We start from the raw sequence: 22,231 nt of genomic DNA, 5'->3' as shown, positions 1-22,231 counted from the left end.
AGATTGGATGCCATCATGGGGGTGGCAAATGCTGGAGGCGAGTCCCAGCTGGAGGCCATCACTGGATACAAGTCCCAGGCTAGAGGGAAGTGCTGGGAGGTGAGTTCTGAACCGAGACCATCATTGGGAGAGGTGAGTCCTGAAGCCGAGTCCCGGACTGGAGGCAATCACAGGAAGGCAGTGCTTTTGCGGACTGGAGGTGAGGACTTGAGTTTTGAAGCCCAGTGTGGTCTGGAGACCTGACCCAGTGCAGTCTGGCAGCTAGGGATTGGCACAGACTGGGGAAGGGGATGAAAGGACTGTAAATCGATTCCTTTATTTTTCTTTTTATTCTTCTGTTAGACTTTTATTTATTATTCTTTCAATTTTGGATCAAATACTTAAGTATCAGTTCCTAGATATCTTGTACCTAAGATGGTGCCATAAATGGTGACATTACCAACTTTTCACTGCCCTCATTTGAGTGCACGTGACAATAAAACTAATTCTATTTAACTAGCATGCAATTTCCAGGATCCTCAGTATCTTACTTTCCCTGTTGCACCATCAGATGTTTTGCTTGCTGAAAGGTATGTCTCCCAAATTATTTGGATAAACACTCTGGCACAAAAACATTTTTTGTTTTGTTGAGGAGATAGAAATAAACAATACAGAATCAGGTGATAAAAGTTTGATCTTATTTTGCTTTTAAAACCAGTGTTCTATTATTTTTCCTTCTTTTGCCAGACCTGTCTCCTAAATGCAGACAGAATGAAAGCTAGACTTTATAGAGGAATGACTAAATTTCTGCTTAATATTAAGCTGCAAAGCATTCAAGTTAAAGCAATAGCAAGAGAGCAAGAAATCTCTGATGCAAGTTTGCTTGATCATGTACTATCTAGCACCATGAGTTGAATGAGTTATAGAGATCTTTCCAATGAGTGAAACAATAGAAATGGCAACCCGACAGCAGTGTGAGACTCTATTCCATGGATGGTTTGTTCTTAAGTTTTAATACATTGGGGAATCAGTTTGCTGAGTTACCAATCACTGCACTAAGTTATCATGTTTGATTTCATTGCATTGAATTCTCTGTTGCTGAGCGGTAATATTCTCATTAACACCCACTAAGGAAAGATTTGTCAGTCATTCTGAGTTGTGAAGTGTTCTTAAAAGTATTAATTTATTAAATGAACCATTTCGAGAAACAAGTACTGATTATCACTATATCACGTGGTAAAATTTCAACATTATAATCCTTGTATGAGTTCCATCATCCTTCCACTAAATGTAAAACACTGTTGTAACAGCAGCTGTTAAGAATTCTCCATCAGCAAACAAAGTGAGACAAAAGACTATTTTGAGTTTTGCAGAACCAATTTTTTTTTTAAAAAGCAACATATTACTCAAAAAGAGGGTCAAATGATAGCCACAAACCTATGAATGATAACATCATTTGATAACCCCACAACGGAATAATTCTATTCATCGTCATTTTCTGCACACCAATATGTATTATAAAACAGTGTATAATTTCTCAGTTATGCTTTTGCCTACCATATGAATCTCCAATATAGAATTTCAATATGATAAAACAATTCACCCTTTCTCATGAAACACAGAAAAATAAACTTCTTAACTATGCAGTGTTTAACTTAGGACAATTTACACAGCCCTGCTCAACCCAACATTTAACCTCAGCTCTTCTTACTTCTGTGGCCATAAGGGTTCAGAACTGTGTTTTTGGTGATATTTCTGCATGAAAAGTATGCTGCTTTAAATGGACATGATATTATGGTATGTAAAATGCAATGTGTGGGAATTTTTTTCTCTCCCAATTTATGTGCTTGACATTGAAATTTTCTCCAATCTCAGTCATGCCATCAAAGAAGTCTATGAAAGTTAGACACTTCAGCAAAGATTTGGTGGAGGAGGAAATGGGAAAGGGGGAAAAAAGATTGGAGTGAGTTCAGGAATAAAAGCACTGGACACTTTGTCTGCATTTGCTAATTGCAAATCTTCCTCCCAGTGCACAATCATTTCTTATTTTTACTTCATTTAGATCACATCGAAAGCCATGGATTATAAAGAGTTAACTCTACAGTGGATCATTGGGAGGAATAAAAAAGCTAAATCCATAAACTCTGCTGACACCGTTGTCTGCTGATGACAAATGAAAAGGAATGATGCTTTTGCCTAAATAATAGTTGTTATCGAATAAAAGACAAGTCTCGTCTCCTGATACACTCATCCTTATATACAAGTAGCAGAAGAATAACGCTTCAGTATTAATTATTAAATAATGGCTCCCTTTGTACCATGATAGATAACATTCAATCCATTCAGTTATTCAGGCAATAGTGGCTAATCTTTAGCACAATGGCTCCCTGAACATTTTCCCTCCTCCCTGCCCTCTTTAACCCTTTTTGGTTCTTATAATGTTGAATCCATATTCTATTGATCAAAATAATGTGAACTGATTTCATTTTAAGATATAAACTGATTTTAAGATGCGAACTGATTTCCCAAACTTTTCAAAAGAATATTACAGTTTAAATGTTATAAATGGTTTAGTAGATTAAAGGAGCTTTTGGATATCTATTGACATAATCCATCTTGTACAAATATTGATGGCAGTTGAAAGCTATAACAGTAATCCATGACATTTGGATTTCAGACGTAACAGGAATGTAATACAATGCACAAAACTGAACACGAAGGATAATACCAGACACTGGGGTTCATATCTAAATACTCTTATCCTGTATTTCTAGTGAGCAGCCAAAGAGAGAATGAGTCAAAAATCAAGTTACTACACTGTTGTGCCACAGTTCCTTCAACTGCAAAAAAGCTCACTGTTCCGTTCAAAGGCACATAATTAGTGAATTTATCTACAGTGCTGTCATCTGCATTTACACTGATTGTTTCATATCCTTCATTTTAAACATTGTTGGTAAAGAGTTTGTTTTTCAGCTATTCATCAGTGTAATGCTCAGACCTGCATTATACAAGTACAAGTAAGAGGTAGCAATGGAAACAAGGGAGAAAATTGGGATTTTCATTCATTGAAGAGAACTTTTACAACTTTCTGGAACATACCCAACTCCTTGTTAAGTTAGAACAGGGAGGAGGCTGCCAAAGGTGACACGAGAGGTTGTGTGCAATTATGAAAACTGGAGAGTCTGTAGGATAAGTAGGGTCTAGGAACCCTGAGAGATTTATAGGAGAGTTAGGGACAGAGCATGAAAACTGATTGACAGGGTCAATGAGGGCATGGTATAGGATAGATTGTATGAGCTACTGAGTGATCTGGATTTTTTACTTCATTTATCCGTTGATAATCTGAACATCAAAGCAAACCAGGATGGTTGCATTAGTGGTGAGTATAACTTTTGGAGTAAATAAGTTGTTTTGTTGTTCATTGTGCTTCATCTTCTCTAACACGGTATAATAGCAGCTTTACTTAAGACATCACCAGAAAACGGAAAGGTGTTTTGGTTGACCATAACTATGATTTTCAATGTAACAAATATTGACCTGTAACAGTCCCTTGAATTTGTTATTCAGAAGATTCTTTGCCTTTCATTTAATTACTAGTGTACCACATACAGGGATGATAAAAATGAAGGAACAAATGCATATGTGTTTGTATCAAGTTATACTGCTATGGATAACTGATTGTATAACACCAAGGTGATTGAAGTAGAGGCCAAGCTGTGCATTTGACAGTTATGCTGTCTGCTTGAAAGTAGCTTGAACTGTGTTTTCTTGAGCATAAAAATATTAGATTATTCATGCTTGTGCTTTTGAAGCCATGCTTTTATCTTTATGATGCCACCATGATAAATACCTTCTACCAACTTCAGCGACTTTTCAGCAGTAAGTACAAAATTAGATTTGGCACTTTATCAGTCTGGCTGCAGACATGCCATAATATTGGGGAAAATCTCTGTATGCCTATCTGGGCTTCCCTTAGAGGTGTCCCTGCCTTTAGCCAGACCTAAAATAGTGACCTATTGGCAATTGGCACCAGTGAGAACTGTTTCTCCTTGCCAGCACTAGGATTTTTTCGATCAGAGACAATCAGTAGCATTTCCCCTGGAGGTTTTTTAACTCTACGTTCAAGTTAAATGGTGGACCAAAAACGCACTCTGTGTGGGAAACGGTCGCTGCTTGGAATGTTTCCCTGACATGGCCAAGTAACAGCCAGAGGGCAGGTTCACTGCCGAAGGGAAGCGGACAGGCTTTCAATGCTGCAGGGCCAATTAGCAGCCATCCAACTTGAAAGGAGAAGTAGGACATGATGGCAGTTACATAAGGCAAAGAATGCTCCAAAACAGAGGTGCTCCTTCTAGAGCCTTCTGGAGTATAACAAATAATGGATTTTGAGGCCAGGCCACAATCCATTAGGAAATTGGATTATGGAAGGATTTAAGGTTGAGTGAGAGGATAATAACCTTTTACAGGTTGGCCTGCAGCTGATGCAACATCCAATCAGGCAAGGACTGTCTTTAGGCTTAACTGAAGCATCGTTACATCCCAGTCTGCTGCTGGGTAGCACACTGAGAGCACCTAAACTGGCCTACCACCATCGACAGGAACAAGGAGGCTGAAAAAAGCTCTCTGAAGTTCTTGAATGTCCTAAAATGGCCCTTAATAAACCATGTTGGCTACCCATTACATGTAGCATATACCCCTGCCAAACCCTCCCCAGATATGCAAAGGCCTGGATACACAAAAGAGCTGAGAAACTCACATACTGGCTAATGAAGTTATTATTACTTCACACATGCCTCCAATTCTCATTTCAATAAATGAAATCTCCATTCATTATGTCCAATAGCATATTTGTCATCGTATCCATATTTTAGGATTATCTTCAATGACAATATTGCTGTTGGAGGGTATCTGGGGACATAAAACGAACATCAGAAAGGTGGCACTTGTCTTATATTCATCTCTACTCAGAGAGGATTCATTTTTAGATGCTTTAGATATTCAAATAGCTCTGAGGAAGTCTGGTGTGGAAAATCTGCTTTCCCTGTTTGCTGCAGGGTTTCAATTTCGCTGTGTGTATGTTTGTTAAACAGGATCCCTATGTGGAAGTCAGTCTGATTGCAGGTTTGGCTCCCTGTCAAGTAGGAGATACTGTGAGATAAGTCATAATGCACAAGTAGATGGATTTGTTACTCAGAGTAAAGATCCTGGTGTGGCAAGTCAGAGAGTGGAGTGATCAGTGTGGCCCAGAGAGAGAGAAATTGGGACAGAGAAGATGGGTCAGATTTTCAAACATTACTGGGCTCGTGGGTGGATGTGGTACTGGAGAAGGGTAGTTTCCCAGTCCTGTTCTTAAATTGACTAATCTGTGATAGACAGATTCAGAGTTTGATGGGAAGTCATTTTTGTCAGGTCAACCACCAGTTGATGAGCATGGCAAGGAGACAGGTTAACAGTCTGAAGACAGGCAACCTCCAGGCCAGAATGTCAGTCATCCACACAGGCCTAAAGCCATCCCTGTCTCCTCGGTGTGGAAAGTGAGGACTGCAGATGCTGGAGATCAGAGCTGAAAATGTGTTGCTGGAAAAGCACAGCAGGTCCTTTAGATGCTGCCTGACCTGCTGTGCTTTTCTAGCAACACATTTTCAGCTCCTCGATGTGGACGCTGCCAAAAACTGCTTCATAAAGTGATTCCCCATCCATCCCCTAACCTATCCCCAATCCTGTTACTTTTTCTATTTTTTCATTTGAATTTTTAAAGAAGTTGGTGAAAGGGCACTTTCACATTGTTGGACCCTCTCAGTTTCTTACCCTTACTGTATTTGGCTGCTCTAAGGGTGAGGACCTCTGATTGATATCCAGTTTTGAAATCCCACTTCTTCACCTTAACAGGACTGGAAACCTCTTTGAATGTCAATCAAATAGATGTCTCAGTCAAATTTCCAACATATGACTGTTTGCCACCAAGAATGGGCTCTGGACCCAGGAACAGTTCTCTGTTCTGTGCTCCAAAGGAATGGTGCTCGAAGGTGGCTTTTGCAAGTGTATCAGTGAATGAGAAACATGAAGAATCAATGATTATGGGGCACAGGGGGTCAAATGCTGCACATAGAGGGGAGGCAGGAACTATATATTCTTAACTCACAAGCAGTTCTGTAAAGGCATTTTTGTTTTATGCACATCAGTCCATTTAGCTACTGGGTTTTTCTGTATGGTTAAACACTAAAAGATAAAATTTGAAATATAATTAAAATATTTAAACATGTAAACCTCCTGGGAGCAGGTTGGTCATTCATTGCCTCCCCATATCCCCAACCTTATTAAACTGGAAGCTGGAGGGGTGGAAGCTGATTGAGTTCAAAGTTGAAGTTTTATTTTAACCCTTTACCTTCTCATCCAACCCAAACCTATCACTTCTCATGGCTTAAAATTTCTTTCACTATTTTAGAGCTAGTGTAAACAGCTCCACAACTTTAACTGAATGGTGAGCACTAGCATAAGCACAATGAGCTAAATGGTCTCCTTCTAAGTTCTAATTTCTTTAAGTGTATGGAATATTTCCATTCACTGATTTTAGGAACAGAATATCAAATAGACTGAATATGAAAGAGGATATAACATCTATAATCTGTTACCTGCTTGAAATTTGGACAAACAGTAAATACAAAAATCCACTGGGATACAGTCCTGGCAGAATGCCATTTGTAGCTTTTTGTTGTATTCCTGTCCAACTTATGGCAGGTGTCTGCCTGCTCAGCTGCACGTATTTGGGACATACATTCATGAGGCTTTTCACTTCACTGTGTAATGCATAGTAACATATTGGATAAGTACAGTAATAAAAAGTAATGAACATGTACTGTAAGATAATGTACTGTGCACGAGTTGAAATATAATGTAATGTACATGTTCTGTAATATAATGTAACCTAATGTACTGTGGAATTGTGGTATCAATCAGCATCAAATCCTCCAATGTCAGGTTAGATGCTGAAAAAAGTTCTCCTTATTCCGCACTAACAAGGTGCTTTCTCAGCACTTTGACCATTGCACTGGTGTGAATATTTCCATTCCCCTAAGTAGCCATTCTCATGGCCTTTCTGAGTAAAATGATGATTAAGTGCAAATTAGTGCTGAGTTATGAACCAATTGTGTGCTACAGGTTAAGACATCCCAACCCCTTTTCATTTACAACTGGCAAAGAAAGGAGACTTTATTGTCGTTAGTCTGATCTACATTCACTCTCCCTAACTGTCAAAAAGAAAGTCGACTGTGCTTAGTAAATTCAGGTAAATTTGTATAATACAGCAATCATTTCAAATGGACATTCCTTATCAGTCTTCATTCCATTAGATGATGTTTAGTTAACAATAATGCTTCATATAATTAACTCTAAAGTTGCATAGGTCAAAGTACATATGGATATGATTTGAATTGTCTATATTTTAATATCATTTATTTCAGGGTTTGGAATTCAGCCTCATGGCATTTGGGTTTGGTCCATATTTCTGAATGGGTTTCCATGTTCAACATATAACTATTTCTGTAGCCATTGTATATTCTTTTAAAAACAATACAAGAGAGAATGTTCCTGGTGTTGTTTTCACTGGGACAGTTATTTTTATGAATGAACAAAGTCAGCAGTGATGCAATTTAGGTTTCAATTTAGGTCACAGTTTTTTTTTCAGGGAAGCAGCCAGAACATGGAAATAACTTTTGGTTTTCAGTTTGTCAATTTTGTAAAATGTTGTCTTAGTTAAAGCTGAATGTGTTAAATTGTTACTTCAGTTGAAAGGAGATGGTTTAGAAATGTCAGGAAATAGGTTGTCTCAGTGTAAGGAGATTAGTTTTAAAGTTCCAAACCAAAAGTGTTTGGTTACAGTACTGAAGGCATTGCTTGAAGCTGTAAAAGCATATGTTAAGATATATGAAAGCTCAAAGAAGAGAATATCAGATTCTTACAAGTAGGGATTAAAGTACTTATTAAGTAAAACTAAATGGGTAATAGAGATGGGTAACTCTCTCTGGCTTTTGAGTATTGAAAAGAGCTGTTGTTGAGATTAACATGATTTCAAGATCTTTAAATGTGTGTTAATATTAAATCATTTGATTTATTCCATTTCATCTTCATTTCTTTAACACAAGTTCCATTGTATTGGAATAAAACAGATCTGAAACATTGTGTGCCTTATGTTTCAATGACAGAACGCATTATTAAAAACAAACTATGAACTATCAAGCCAGATTTCAGTCTAGGTTCTACTTGTCCAGTAATAATATCAGCTAGTATCATTAAATAAGTCTTCACAAAACATATTGCAGATGTAGACATTGATGGCATTCAACTGAAGATGCTAAAATAAATGGGTGAGGAGTATAATAAGCTGTGTGTTCCCCAGTATTTAATCTCTGACCTGGTTCTGTACCCTGAATATTTACATGGAATTTCAGTTAAGATTATAATCAATGGTGACACCTAAGATGTTAATGGTGAGGAGTTTGATGACAGTTAAACCATACCAAGGGGATGAGTTTATATTTTTATTAGAAGGTCAGATGCTCATTGCAGGTGGTCATCACGGTTTGGTATTTGTGTGGTACAAATGTTACTTGCCAGTTCTCAGCCCACGTCTAACATTGTCCAGACCTTGCTGCAAGAAACCATTTTCTGTTTCATGACCTAAGTAGTAATGAATGGCACTGAACACTCTGCAATCATCAGAAAACATTTATATTTATGATCTTATGATTGGTGACAAATGAAGTGACTCAAGATGGTTAGGCCTAGAACATGAAACTGAGCAGCCCTTGCAATGATGACTGTGGTTAAGATGGTTTGCCTCCAATGACTACATTTATCTTCCTTTGAACCAGGTATGATTACAACAAGTGCAGAGTTGGCCCCTTGGTTTCCACTGACTTCTTTTTTGTAAGGATTCTTTGAAGCCATGTTAAGTAATCTCTCCTGATTTCAAGGACAGTCATTTATGGCGAAACTTATAAGTTCAACATTTTTGTTTAAATTTTGGCTTGGGCTATTCAATAACATCTGAAGTTGAGTGGTTCTGGCAGAACCCAACCCGAGCATCATTGAACACATTATTGGTGAGTATGTCATTTACGGCATTGCTGATCACACATCATATCACTTCACTGGTGATTGACAATAGACTTGTACTAATTTATTTGCATTTAACATTTCCTGCGTTGTTTAATGGACAGGATATATCATGGCAATTTCCTACTTTATCAGCCTGATGACAATATTGTGGCTATACTGGAAGAACTTGGCTGATGATCTTGAGCAGAAGTTTTCAGCCCTGCAGCCAAGATGGTATTAGGGGCTAAAACCTGGGTCTATCCACTGCACTCACCCATTTCTTTGATATCTCATGGAGTGAAATATATCCTTTGTAGACTGACTTCTGTGATGGTGGTGGTCTCAGGATGAGGTGAGATGAACCATTCACTTGATACTTCTGACTGAAAATGTTTGCTAATGCTTCATCCTTGTATTTTGTGTTGGAATCATCATCATTGAGGATAAGGGTGTTCACAGAGACTCCTTTTCCTGTTGCTTAATTATCTATCATCATTCAGGACTGGTTATGGCATAAACTTAAAAGTTTTGATCTGATCTGCCAGTTTTTTTTCATAAATGCAGGTTTGTTCAAGGGATTATTGGAATTACACAATGTGTATGGAGAGGGAGTGACTACCAGAGAGTCGACATGGCTTTGATAAACAAAGAGGTCACGTCTTACCAAACTGATTGAATATCCTGAGGTAATGACTAAGACATTGATTGTCGCAGCTCAAGTTTGATATCATTTACATGGATTTTCTAGTTTTTGAAAAGTGTGACACCACTGAATGCAATACAAGTGGCAGGCACTCTTGAGTTGGAATTGGTTAAAACTTTACAGGCAGGAAGTTATTGCCAATGATAGTGGTTATGTCTGCAGATTGATGACTATTGTAATCATGCAGGAATTAGAATTAGAACCACTGTTTTTCACAATCTTTATTGAAACAGCAGCATGGACGAGGCATTGACAGAACATGGTTGAGCATAAGTTGGCTGCCAGATTAGTTTACACAACATTATAAAGAGCTTTGGGATCTCCTGAGCATTTGACAGGTGTACTAAAAAATTGAATTACTTTTTTCCTTCATTTAATAAATAGAAAATTAGGACCAACTCATGACATGAATTTAGCATATAAAATTTTCAATAATCTTTGGTTAAAAGTTTCAAACGCAACCCCCAAAATGCACTACAGCGTTCATTTACTTAACATAAGTTGATATAATTGTCAATTAGTTGTGGAACTGGAAGTGCAGTAGAACTGTCATTGGACAAGGTCCAGATTAAGTTCTATGAATGTACCTTCATATCCACCATCGGAATTTGAGTGCAATCAATAAAAAAAATTGGAATTAAAAGGCTGACTAATAGGAACTGTGAAATCTTTGTCAATTGTTGAAAAGAGCCTGTCGATGAAATCTGAAGAAAGGAATGAAACTGGACAGAGTATCTGGCACTGACCTAGTTACAGGAAATGGCAATGGCAATGGCAAATTCAGGCTTGTTGATCCTAAACATCCTCCTCACTGACAGTTTGGGGTTTGTGACAGACTAGTCATGCAACAGCCTGACACAGTCACACTCACAAAACCATGCCATAGAAGCTATCTCCTAGACACTATTATCACCATCCCTTGGTATGTCCTGTCCTATTGACAGGATAAACCACTGGAGAAAAACTCTAATCTTCACATTAAGGATACCTTCCATTATACTGTATAGTTAAATGAGGTTGATTTTCAAAAGATCGAGGAACTTGAAATGAACAACAATGAGTCATTAGGACCAGCAGAATTATATTAAACTCCATTGTATAACCTCATGGTCCACCATATCCACCATTCCACCATTGTCAGGAAACAGGGAGATCAACCCTGGTATAATGAGGAGTGCAGTAGGGTATGCAAGGAGCAGCATGAAGCATATCTAAAAATTAGGTGACAATCTGGTAAAGCAACAGTTTTGTATGTCAAGCAGCACAAACAGCATAGGGTAGACAGAGCTAAGTGGTCCCTCAACCAACAGATTAAATATAACTTGTGATATCCCACCTCATCCAATCATGAATGGTGGTAGACCATTAAACAACTAACAAGAGGATAAGGTTTCACAAATATCCCCTTCCTTAATGATGTGGAATCTCAATACATCAGTGTGAAAAACAAAGCTCAAGCATTCACAACTATCTCCAGCCAAAAGTGTCAAGCGGATGATCTATTTCCTTAGGTCCCCATCATCACAGATGCCAGACTTCAGCAAAAGTGATTTACTCCCCATAAAATAAAGGCACAGCTGAAGGCATTAGATACTGTAGACTATCGGTCCTGACAACATTCCAGCAATAGTACACTAAACGTATGCTCAAGAATTAGTTGCGCCCACAGCAATTTGTTTTGTGCTACATCTATTACACGTGCAATGAACCAGCAGTGTCGAAAATCGTCCAGCTATGTCCCATCCACAAAACTCTAGACAAATTCAACCCAGCCAATTACTGCTCATTCAGTTATTCTCAGTCATCAGCAAGTCTGCATTTAAAAAGGATCAGTGTCACAAACCTCTGGCTAAACTGAAGACAATGGTAATGAAGAACCTAACTTCATTAGTTGCAGTCACAGCTAGCACAAAGGAAGGCAGTTGTGATCATTTGATGTAAATCATTTCAGTCGGGGGACATCACTGCATGTGGTCCTCAAAGTGCTACCCTGGGCCCAAACATCTTCAGGTGTTTCAACAATGACCTTCTCTCCATCAAAAGGTCAGCAGCAGGAATGTTTCGATTAGATAAGATTAGATTACTTACAGTGTGGAAACAGGCCCTTCGGCCCAACAAGGCCACACCAACCCTCTGAAGAGCAACCCACCCAGACCCATTCCCCTACATTTACCCCTTACCTAACACTACGGGCAATTTAGCATGGCCAATTCACCTAACCTGCACATGTTTGGACTGTGGGAGGAAACCGGAGTGCCCGGAGGAAACCCACGCAGACACAGGGAGTATGTGCAAACTCCACACAGTCAGTTGCCTGAGGCAGGAATTGAACCAGGGTCTCTGGCACTGTGAGGCAGCAGATCTGCCACCGTGCCACCGTGCTGCCCCCCTGTGCCACAGTGCTGCCGGAGAGTGAGTGAGAAGGGGGGAGACAGAAATGATTGTACGATGTTCAGCACCATATACAACACCTCAGATACTTATATATATAAAGGGAAACCTAGGAATTATAGACCAGTCAGCCTGACGTCAGTAGTGGGGAAAATGCTTGAGTCCATTTTAAGATAGCCCTTAGAAAACAGAAAGTCAGACTGAGTCAGCATGTATTTATGAAAGGGAAATCACTCTTGACAATTCTACTGGAATTCTTTGAGGATGTAATTCATACAATGGTGAGAGGGAACCAGTTGATACGATTTATATGGACTTTCAGATGATTTTCAATAAAATCCTATAGAAGAGATTAGCATGTAACATTAAAGCAAAAGGAACTGGGTGTACTGTACCAAGGTGGATGGAATACTGGATGGCACACAGGATACAAAGGGTAGGAATAAATAGGTTCCTTTCAAAATGGTAAACAGTGATTAAGAGATGAGTGCTAACATCCCAGCTTTTCAAAACATATATTAATGATTTAGATGAGGGAACTAAATGTATTATCTCAAAATTTGCAAATCAAACAAAGCTGCATGGGAGGGAGAGCTGTGAGGAGGATGCAAAGATATTTTAGTGTGATTTGGATAAGCTGAGTGAGTGGGCAAATGCAAGGCAGCTGCAGGCTAATATGGATAAAGGTGAAGTTATCCATTTGGGGAGCAAGAACAAGGAAGGCAGATTAGAATCTGAGTGGCTATTAATTAAGAGAAGGAAATTCGCACTGAGATCTGTGTGTCCTCGTCACTGAAAGTAAGCATGCAGGTACAGCAGGCGGTCAAGGAGGCAAATGGTATGTCGGCCCTAATGAGTGGATTCGTGTACAGGATTAGGGATGCCTTATTGCAATTGTACAGGGCCTTGGTGAGACCACACCTGGAATATTAGGTGCAGTTTTGAACTCCTTATCTGAGGAAAAATGTTTTTGCTCCAGAGGGAGTTCAGTGAAGGTTTACCAGACTGGTTCCTGGGATAACAGGACTGGCATATAAAAATAGTCTTCGGGATCAGTGGTGCTGGAAGAGCACAGCAGTTCAGGCAGCATCCAACGAGCAGCAAAATCAATGTTTCGGGCAAAAGTCCTTCATCAGGAATAAAGGCAGTGATAGTCACAGAGCCATGGAGATGTACAGCATGGAAACAGACCCCTTAGATCCAACTCGTCCATGCCAACCAGATATCCCAAACTAATCTAGTCCCATTTGCCAGCACTTGGCCAATATTCCTCTCAACCCTTCCTAATCATATACCCATCCAGGTAATCGTTCAGGATTGTATTCGTTGGAGTTCAGAAAAATGAGGAGAGATCTCATAGAAATCTATAAAACTCCAATAGGACTAGATAGGGTAGATGAAGGAATGATGTTCCCGGTGAAGGGGCAGTCCAGAATCAGGGGTGTCAGTTTAACGATTGGAGTAAGTCAATTAGGACTGAGATATGGAGAAATTTCTTCACTCAGAAAATGGTGGACCTGTGGAATTTGTTACCTCAAAAAAGCAGTCAAGGCCAAAACATTGCATGATTGAAAGAAAGAGTTGGATATAGGACTTGGAGCTAAACAGATCAAAGGATATGGGGTAAAATTTGGAACAAGCTCCCAAGTTGAATGCTCAGCCATGAACATGATGAATAGCAAAACAGGCTGGAAGGGCTGAATGGCCTACTTCTTCTTCTATTTTTCTGTTTTTCTGAAGTCATGCTTGTCCAAAAACAACAAGATTTGGACAACATTTAGGCTTAGGCTGATAAGTGGCACGTGACATTTGCATGACAGAAGTTCAAGATGATAAACATCTCGGTAGCATTACCATCAGTGACTCATGCCATCTTCCCACAACCTGATCCTCACCTCCACTATTAATGCGCTGGACATTACCAGTAACGGAACTGGACCAGCCATATAATACAGTAACTCCAGGAGCAGGTCAGAATCTAGGAATTCTACATTAATAACTCACCTACTGATTTTTCAAAGCTTGTCCTCCACCTATAAAGGACGTAATAGAAAACCCTGCACTTGGCAATGACACCCACATCTTAAGAATGATTAAAAATAGCAGTCTTTAAAATATTATTGCATTTTAGTAAATGGTTTACCTAAAGTAATGTTAATAAAAATTAAGTGCATATTTTCCTACAGAAGCTAAACTACAGTTTTAGTAAAACATTTATTTTTAAAAAGTCTTTCCTGTAGATAGTGAGTCATACAGTCATAAAGATGTACAGCATGGAAACAAACCCTTCGGTCCAACCTGTCCACGCCGACTAGATATCCGAACCCAGTCTAGTCCCACCTGCCAGCACCTGGCCCATATCCCTCCAAACCCTTCCTATTCATATACCCATCCAAATGCCTCTTAAATGTTGCAATTGTACCAGCCTCCACCACATCCTTTGGCAGCTCATTCCATATACATACCACCCTCTGCGTGAAAAGTTGCCCCTTAGATCTCATTTATATCTTTCCCCTCTCACCCTAAACCTATGCCCTCTAGTTCTGGAGTCCCCCACCCCAGGGAAAACACTTTGACTATTTAGCCTATCCATGCCCCTCATAATTTTGTAAACCTCTTTAAGGTCACCCCTCAGCCTCCGACACTCCAGGAAAAACAGCCCCAGCCTGTTCAGCCTCTCTCTATAGCTCAAATCCTCCAACCCTGGCAACATCCTTGTAAATCTTTTCTGAACCCTTTCAAGTTTCACAACATCCTTACGATAGGAAGGAGACCAGAATTGCACACATATATTGAGGTTAGAGATCAATCTGAGACTGGTACGAGAGGAAAAAAGAAGCGAGTCAAACAGTCAGGGCAGGCAGGGACAAAGCAGAGAACAAGGTAGGACTGATAAATTAAACTGCATTTATTTCAATGCAAGAGGCCTAACAGGGAAGGCAGATGAACTCAGGGCATGGTTAGGAATGTGGGACTGAGATATCATAGCAATTACAGAAACATAGCTCAGGGATGGACAGGACAGGCAGCTTAAATGTTCCAGTATACAAATGCTACAGGAAGGACAGAAAGGGAGGTCAGAGAGGAGGGGGAGTGGCATTTTTAATAAGGTATAGCATTACAACTTTGCTGAGGGAGGATATTCCTGGACATACATCCGGGAAGTTATTTGGGTGAAACTGAGAAATAAGAAAGGGATGATCACCTTGTTGGGATTGTGTTCTAGAGCCCCTAATAGTCAGCAAGAAATTGAGAAGCAAACTTGTAAGGAGATTTCAGTTATCTATAAGACTAATAGGTGGTTATGGTCGGGAATTTTAACTTTCCAAACATAGACTGGACTGCCATAGTTTAGATGGAGAGGAATTTGTTAAGCACATGCAAGAAAATATTCTGATTCAATATGTGGATGTACCAACAAGAGAAGGTGCAAAACGTGACCTACTGTTGGGAAATAAAGGCAGGGCAGGTGACTGAGCTGTCAGTGGGGGAGCACTTTGGGGCCAGCGACCATAATTCTATCAGTTTTAAAATAGTGATGCAAAAGGGTAGACCAGACCTAAAAAATTGGAGGAAGGCTAATTTTGATGGTATTAGGCAAGAACTTTCACAAGCTGATTTGGGGCAGATGTTCGCAGGTAAAGGCTGGAAAATGGGAAGCCTTTAAAAATGACACAACGAGAGTCCAGAAACAGTATATTCCTGTTTGGGTGAAAGGAAAGGCTGGTAGGTATAGGGAATGCTGGATGAATAAAGAAATTGAGGGTTTGATGAAGAAAAAGAAAGGAGCATATGTCAGGTATAGACAGGATAGATCGAGTGAATCCTGAGAAGAGTGTAAAGGCAATAGAAACATACTTAAGAGAGAAATCAGGAGGACAAAAAGGGGACATGAGATAGCTTTAGCAAATAGAGTTGAGGAGAATAAAAAGGGTTTTTACAAATACATTAAGGACAAAAGGATAACTAGGGAGAGAATAGGGCCCTTCAAAGATCAGCAGGTGGCCTTTGTGTGGAGCAACAGGGGATGGGGGAAGTTACTAAATGAGTATTTTGCATTGGTGTTTCGTGTGGAAGAAGCCATGGAAGATACTGAATGTAGGGAAATAGATGGTGACATCTTGAAAAATGTCTGTATTCCAAAGGAGGAAGTACAGGATGTCTTGAAATGTATAAAAACGCATAAAAGTGGACAAATTCCCAGGATCAAGGGATCATGTGTATCCAAGAACTCTGTGGGAAGTTAGGAAAGTGATTGCTGGGCCTCTTGCTGAGATATTTGTATCATCGATAGTCACTGGTGAGGTGCTCAAAGACTGGAGGTTGGCAAATGTGGTGCCATTGTTTAAGAAAGGTGGTAAGGACAAGCCAGGGGACTATAGACCAGTGAGCCTGACCTCGGTGGTGGGCAAGTTGTTGGAGGGAATCCTGAGGGACAGGATGTACATGTATTTGGAAAGGCAAGGATTGATTAGGGATAGTCAACATGGCTTTGTGCATGGTAAATCATGTCTCACAAACTTGATTATAAGTTTTTTCAAAAAGTAACAAACAAGATTGATGAGGGCAGAGCAGTAGACGTGTCCTACATGGACTTCAGTAAGGCTTACGACAACGTTCCCCATGGGAGACTGGTAAGCAAGGTTAGATCTCAGAGAATACAGGGAGAACTAGCCATTTGGATACTGAACTAACTCAAAAGGTAGAAGACAGAGATTGTTGTGGAGGGTTGTTTTTCAGACTAGAGGTCTGTGACCATTGGAGTGCCACAAGGATCGGTGCTGGGTCCTCTACTTTTTGTCATTTACAGAAATGATTTGGATGTGAGCATAAGAGGTACAATTAGTAAGTTTGTAGATGACACCAAAATTGAAGGTGTTGTGGACAGCGAAGAAGGTTACCTCAGATTACAATGGGATCTTGGTCAGATGGGCCAATGGGCTGAGAAGTGGCAGATGTTATGAAACTTGAAAGGGTAAGAAAAGATTTAGAAAGATGTTGCCAGGGTTGGAGGATTTGAGCTGTAGGGAGAGGTTGAATGGGCTAGGGCTGTTTTTCCTGGAGTATCGGAGGCTGAGGGGTGACCTTTAGAGGATTATAAAATCATGAGGGGCATGGATAGGGTAAATACCCAAGGTCTGTTCCCTAGGGTGGGGGAGTCCAGAACTAGAGGGCACAGGTTTAAGGTGAGAGGGGAAAGATATAAAAGAAAGATAAGGGGCAACTTTTTCATGCAGTGATGCATGTGTAGAATGAGCAGCCAGAGGAAGTGGTGGAGGCTAGTACAATTGCAACATTTAAAACACATCTGGATGAGTATATGAATAGGAAGGGTTTGGAGGGATATGGGCCGGTGCTGGCAGGTGGCAGATTGAATTGGGATATCAAGTCGGACGAGTTGGACCGAAGGGTCTGTTTCCATACTGTACATCTCTATGACTCTATAACATTTTGTTTCAAATAGCACAATCATTTTTAAGTTTGGAAATACCTTCCACACTAAAATTACACTGTAGATCTGGGTCAAGGCCTGAGAGAGGTGCTGTGAGACTTTCTGGCAGAGATAATCTCAAACTGTTTCAGTTTGATACCTAAGGGAGTGTATATACAGCAAGATGTCAAACCAGGTTTAAAAATGCCCAGGGGGTTCCTTTGGACCTTCTGAGCACTGTTTAAACCTACTCGACATTAATTTAAATGCTTCGTCAATTCAAGCATGGTCTCCAAACATTTAAACTTTAACCGCTGGGTGACGGACTTTGTGCAAGCATACATAAAGCTCTCTCCAGGGCATAACAACTGGAGTTTTGGCTAAACAAGACACTGGTTAGAACCTGTACTAGATAGCTGTGGGATAACTGCAGTGTTAATTTCTATACAGAACAATAAAAGATATTGAGCTGCTCTGATTCAATACATTCGTCTTTTTAACAGTTATGTAATAAATAAAATTTATACCTTGTACCAGATTGGCCTGGCAATAGAGGAATGTTTGGTTGGACAGTTTCATTGCCTATGTGAATTTAAGCTGGCCAGTTGGATGTCTGGAATTTATGGCTCCAGCAAACAAAATTTGTTGATCAATTTTAAAACTATTTCCCAAATCTGTCAATGGAAGGTAAACACAAGTAACCTCTGAAAACAAATCTGCGCAACTAAAGTATTGGCTCATATTCAGAATTGGCTGCCAGTTCTCCAGCTAAGCAGTAAATATATCACTTTTTGTCATTCTGTTCTCTCCACCACAATACTAGCCATTAACAAATTTGTCACCAGACAGCCATTTCATGCAAATAACTAGATTGTGTTCTGCACATAATAACGTGCAAATTAATAACAGTGGCACTGTCCCAATCCATCGTGTTAATTACACCTTTTTTATTTAACATAAAGAAAACAGTGAGAAAAACAAAAAAAAAAGTGACCTCAAAAAATAACGCAGGCAATAAATGGTGCTGAAAGGAGAATATTGAAGCTGGGTCTTTAACTCATCAGTAATAGATGTTCATTTCAATCCCAACCCAGCCTGAGTGACTGGGTGCTTGTGCACTCCATCACTACTGACAACACAGATAATCTGTGTGTAAATCTTATCAGCTTGCCTGCTTCCATGATAGTTCACAATAAGTTTTTTTTAACTCCCTGTGTGTATGTGTCATTTCCTTAATGTTGCGCTATTGACACGAGTTAAAAAAAAGTTAAAGGTGCCATACCATGTGTTTTGAGTGAGCTTTTCCAGTTCCTGTTCCATATGATCTTGAAGCTCATTTGGTCGGAGCAGAACCTGACAGATGGGACAAATTGGGGCTTGCGTATCATACAGGGTCGCTTTCTTCTTACCTAGTTAGAAAAATAGCACAAACATTAGTCTATAATACCACAGTAAAATCAACTACCTGAAATTTAATGATTGTCATTTCAATAGATGGTTTACTTAAAGTAATTTTAATTAAAATTAAGTGCATTTTTTTTGCAGAAATTAAACTGAATGAGGTAATGTCTACACACCAGTTTACTTGTCAAGCTTATTTTTGCCCATAACCACCATTATCCAAGTATCCTATTATCCTAACAGTACAAAAGGGGAGATCAATATATCACCAGCATTCCTCTATTGTTCCTTGTTATGTTTTACTGTTTAAACAACACAACAGAGACAAATTGGAAGCAAACGGAGTCATTATTAGATTAGATTTCCTACAGTGTGGAAACAGGCCCTTCAGCTGAACGAATCCACACCTTTCCTCCGAAAAGCAACCCACCCAGATCCATTCCCCCTGACTAATGCACCTAACACTATGGGCAATTTAGCATGGCCAATTCACCTAACCTGCACATCTTTGGACTGTGGGAGGAAACTGGAGGAAACCCACACAAACACAGGGAGAAGTGCAAACTCCATACAGACAGTCATCCAAGGCTGGAATCGAACCCAGGTCCCTGGTGCTGTGAGGCAGCAGTGCTAACAACTGAGCCACTGGGCCACTCTATTATATATGTTCAAAACTGACATGGACATTTTTAATCAGTAAAGGAATCTTTTTAAGGGGAAAAGGTAGGAATCTGAAGTTGAGGATTATCATTTCAGCCATGATCTCATTGAATGGCAGAACAGACTCAATGGGCTGAATGGTTGACTAGAACTGGAAGCAAACAGTTTGAATTGTACTTTCCTCTGTTATACCACCCTTATCAGACAGGGCTTTGGATGTTGTATCGGGTGAAGGTCTGAAAGAATTTATGTTGAAGTTACATTCACTTCACCCAATCTGATGGTGTCACATATTCTCTCAGTAAAGAAACAGTTTAGTCTTTCATGAGGTCCCCAAGGACAGGGAAGTGACATAGCTGGTTCTTAATAATAATTATTATGTTAAATTCATTTACTGCTATCATGCAATAAACTACACCTTGTTATTTAAGACAGGTATCTCTTCTTGTTTAGACTATCTAGTGGTCTATCATTTACCGCTAATAGTTACGTGCCCTTAGGCATAGCAATAGAAAGGAGGATTGTGGCAGCAAACTATGCAAACACAGCAGTTGATCACCAGAAGATGCAATAGTATTAAAAAGTGAGTTGGCAGTTATTCCTGATGTACTCTCTAACACTTTATTGGTGAAGGTACCATTGTGAGTATTATTTCTTCTCAATCCTACTATAGTACAGATGTGAAACTTGAAAGAGTTCAGAAAAGATTTACAAGGATGCTGCCAGAGTTGAACTGTTTGAGCTATAGGAAGAGACTGAACAGGCTGGGGCTGTTTTCCCTGGAGCGTTGGAGGCTGAGGGCTGACCTTATAGACATTTATAAAATCTTGAAGGACATGAATAGGGTAAATAGACAAGGTCCTTTCCCAAGGGTAGGAGATTCCGAAACTAGAGGGCAGAAGTTTAAGGTGAGAAGGGAAAGACTTAAAAGGGACATAAGGGACAACTTTTTCATGCAGAGGGTGTTGCGTGTATAGAATGAGCTGCCAGAGGAAGTGTTGGAGGCTGTTGAAATTACATTTAACAGGCATCTGGATAGTATTTGAAAAAGAAGAGTGTAGAGGGTAATGGGCCAAATGCTGGAAAATGGGTGGCACTAGATTAATTTAGGATATTTGATCAGCATAGATGAGTTGGCCCAAAGGGTTGGTTTCCATGCTGTGCATCTCAATGACTCTACTGTTGTTCCTAAACCAAAGCTGGCAGAAAATATAAAGTAGATATCCAATGACATTTTGTCCTTTTAGGTTTTCTCCTGCTTCTTTTGCTTCTGTCATGACAACTTTATTGCAGCACCACCAGAGATTTTCTTCAAGAGCAAGTTCTGGTTTTCTGGTGAAATATTACTCAAAGCCTGCTATGGTTACAAATTTAGTCCAAGCTAAGAGTGGGCAAGGTTATGGTACTGGGTGATAATGTTGTCCTCGTTCTGCTTTGCTGCAAAGAGATGACATTGGGTTTGATAATGAATCAGCATGAAATTCTAGCAGCAGACTGTGAATGAAGAAGGGAGACTGGAGCTCACATTACCTATTTTTGCAAATAATATGCACTGTAAGGGCATTTGCTAATTAGCAGTTTCAAAAGAAAAAAAATAGCAACAGGGAGAGACAAAACATAACGAGTTTTGAGAAGATTTGTAGCTCAGGTTGAGGTTCTGGTTGTAGGCTTGCTCACTGAGCTGGAAAGTTCGTTTCAGACATTCTGTCACCATACTAGATAACATCATCAGCGAGCCTTTGAATAAAGCTTCATCCGGAGGCTCACTAATGGTGTTACTTAGTATGGTGATGAAACGTCTGAAAACAAACCTTCCAGCTCAGTGAGCAAACCTACAACCAAGACAAAACATAAACAGATATTTCCTTCATAACATTTAGAACATTACATAATTTCTGAAAAGTATACATTGATAAGACAAAGGAGCAGAAGTAGGCCACTCAGCTCATACAGTCTGCTTTGCCATACAATGGAATCATGGCTGAAATGATAATCAAAGAACAAAGAACAAGGAAAAAACAAGGAACATTACAGCACTAGAACAGGCCCTTCGGCCTCCAAGCTTGCGTCGATCCACATCCTTTATCTAAACCTGCTGCCTGTTTTCTAAGGATCTATAGACCTTTGCTCCCTGCCCATTCATGTATCTGTCTATTACATGTTAAGTGATGCTATCATTCCTGCCCTTACCACCTCCACTGGCAACGTGTTCTCAGGCACTCATCACCCTCTGCGTAAAGAACTTTGCACACATATCTCCCTGAAAGCTTTCACCTCTCACTTTGAACTTGTGACCCCTAGTAATGGAGTCCCCCATGTGAGGAAAAAGCTTCTTGTTATTCACCCAGTCTACACTTCTCATGATTTTTCAGCCTCAATCAGGTCCCCTCTCAACCTCCGTCTTTCTAATGAAAATAATCCAAATCTACTCAAGCTCTCTTCATAGCTAGCACCCTCCAAACATGTTGGCGAACCTCCTCTGCACTCATTCCAAAGCATCCACATCCTTTTGGTAATGTGGCGACCAGAACTGTACGCAATATTCCAAATGTGGCTGAACCAAAAAGTGT

At 39.8% G+C, this 22,231-nt stretch overlaps 1 protein-coding gene across 4 annotated transcripts in view; it reads right to left on the bottom strand.

The window, feature by feature from the left end:
• The window catches only part of rnf220a (ring finger protein 220a), a 508,473-nt gene that overhangs the window by 186,555 nt on the left and 299,687 nt on the right, over positions 1 to 22,231 (bottom strand). For all 4 annotated transcript variants that reach the window (XM_060830505.1, XM_060830506.1, XM_060830502.1 and 1 more), the window contains exon 3: positions 18,883 to 19,009. In XM_060830505.1, coding sequence (XP_060686488.1) covers positions 18,883 to 19,009 — 127 coding nt within the window. The remainder of the gene's footprint in view (positions 1 to 18,882; positions 19,010 to 22,231) is intronic.

This window comes from Hemiscyllium ocellatum, chromosome 9, assembly GCF_020745735.1.
Source record: "Hemiscyllium ocellatum isolate sHemOce1 chromosome 9, sHemOce1.pat.X.cur, whole genome shotgun sequence".
NCBI lineage: Eukaryota > Metazoa > Chordata > Chondrichthyes > Orectolobiformes > Hemiscylliidae > Hemiscyllium > Hemiscyllium ocellatum.
This window is presented reverse-complemented; position numbering and strand designations above follow the sequence as displayed.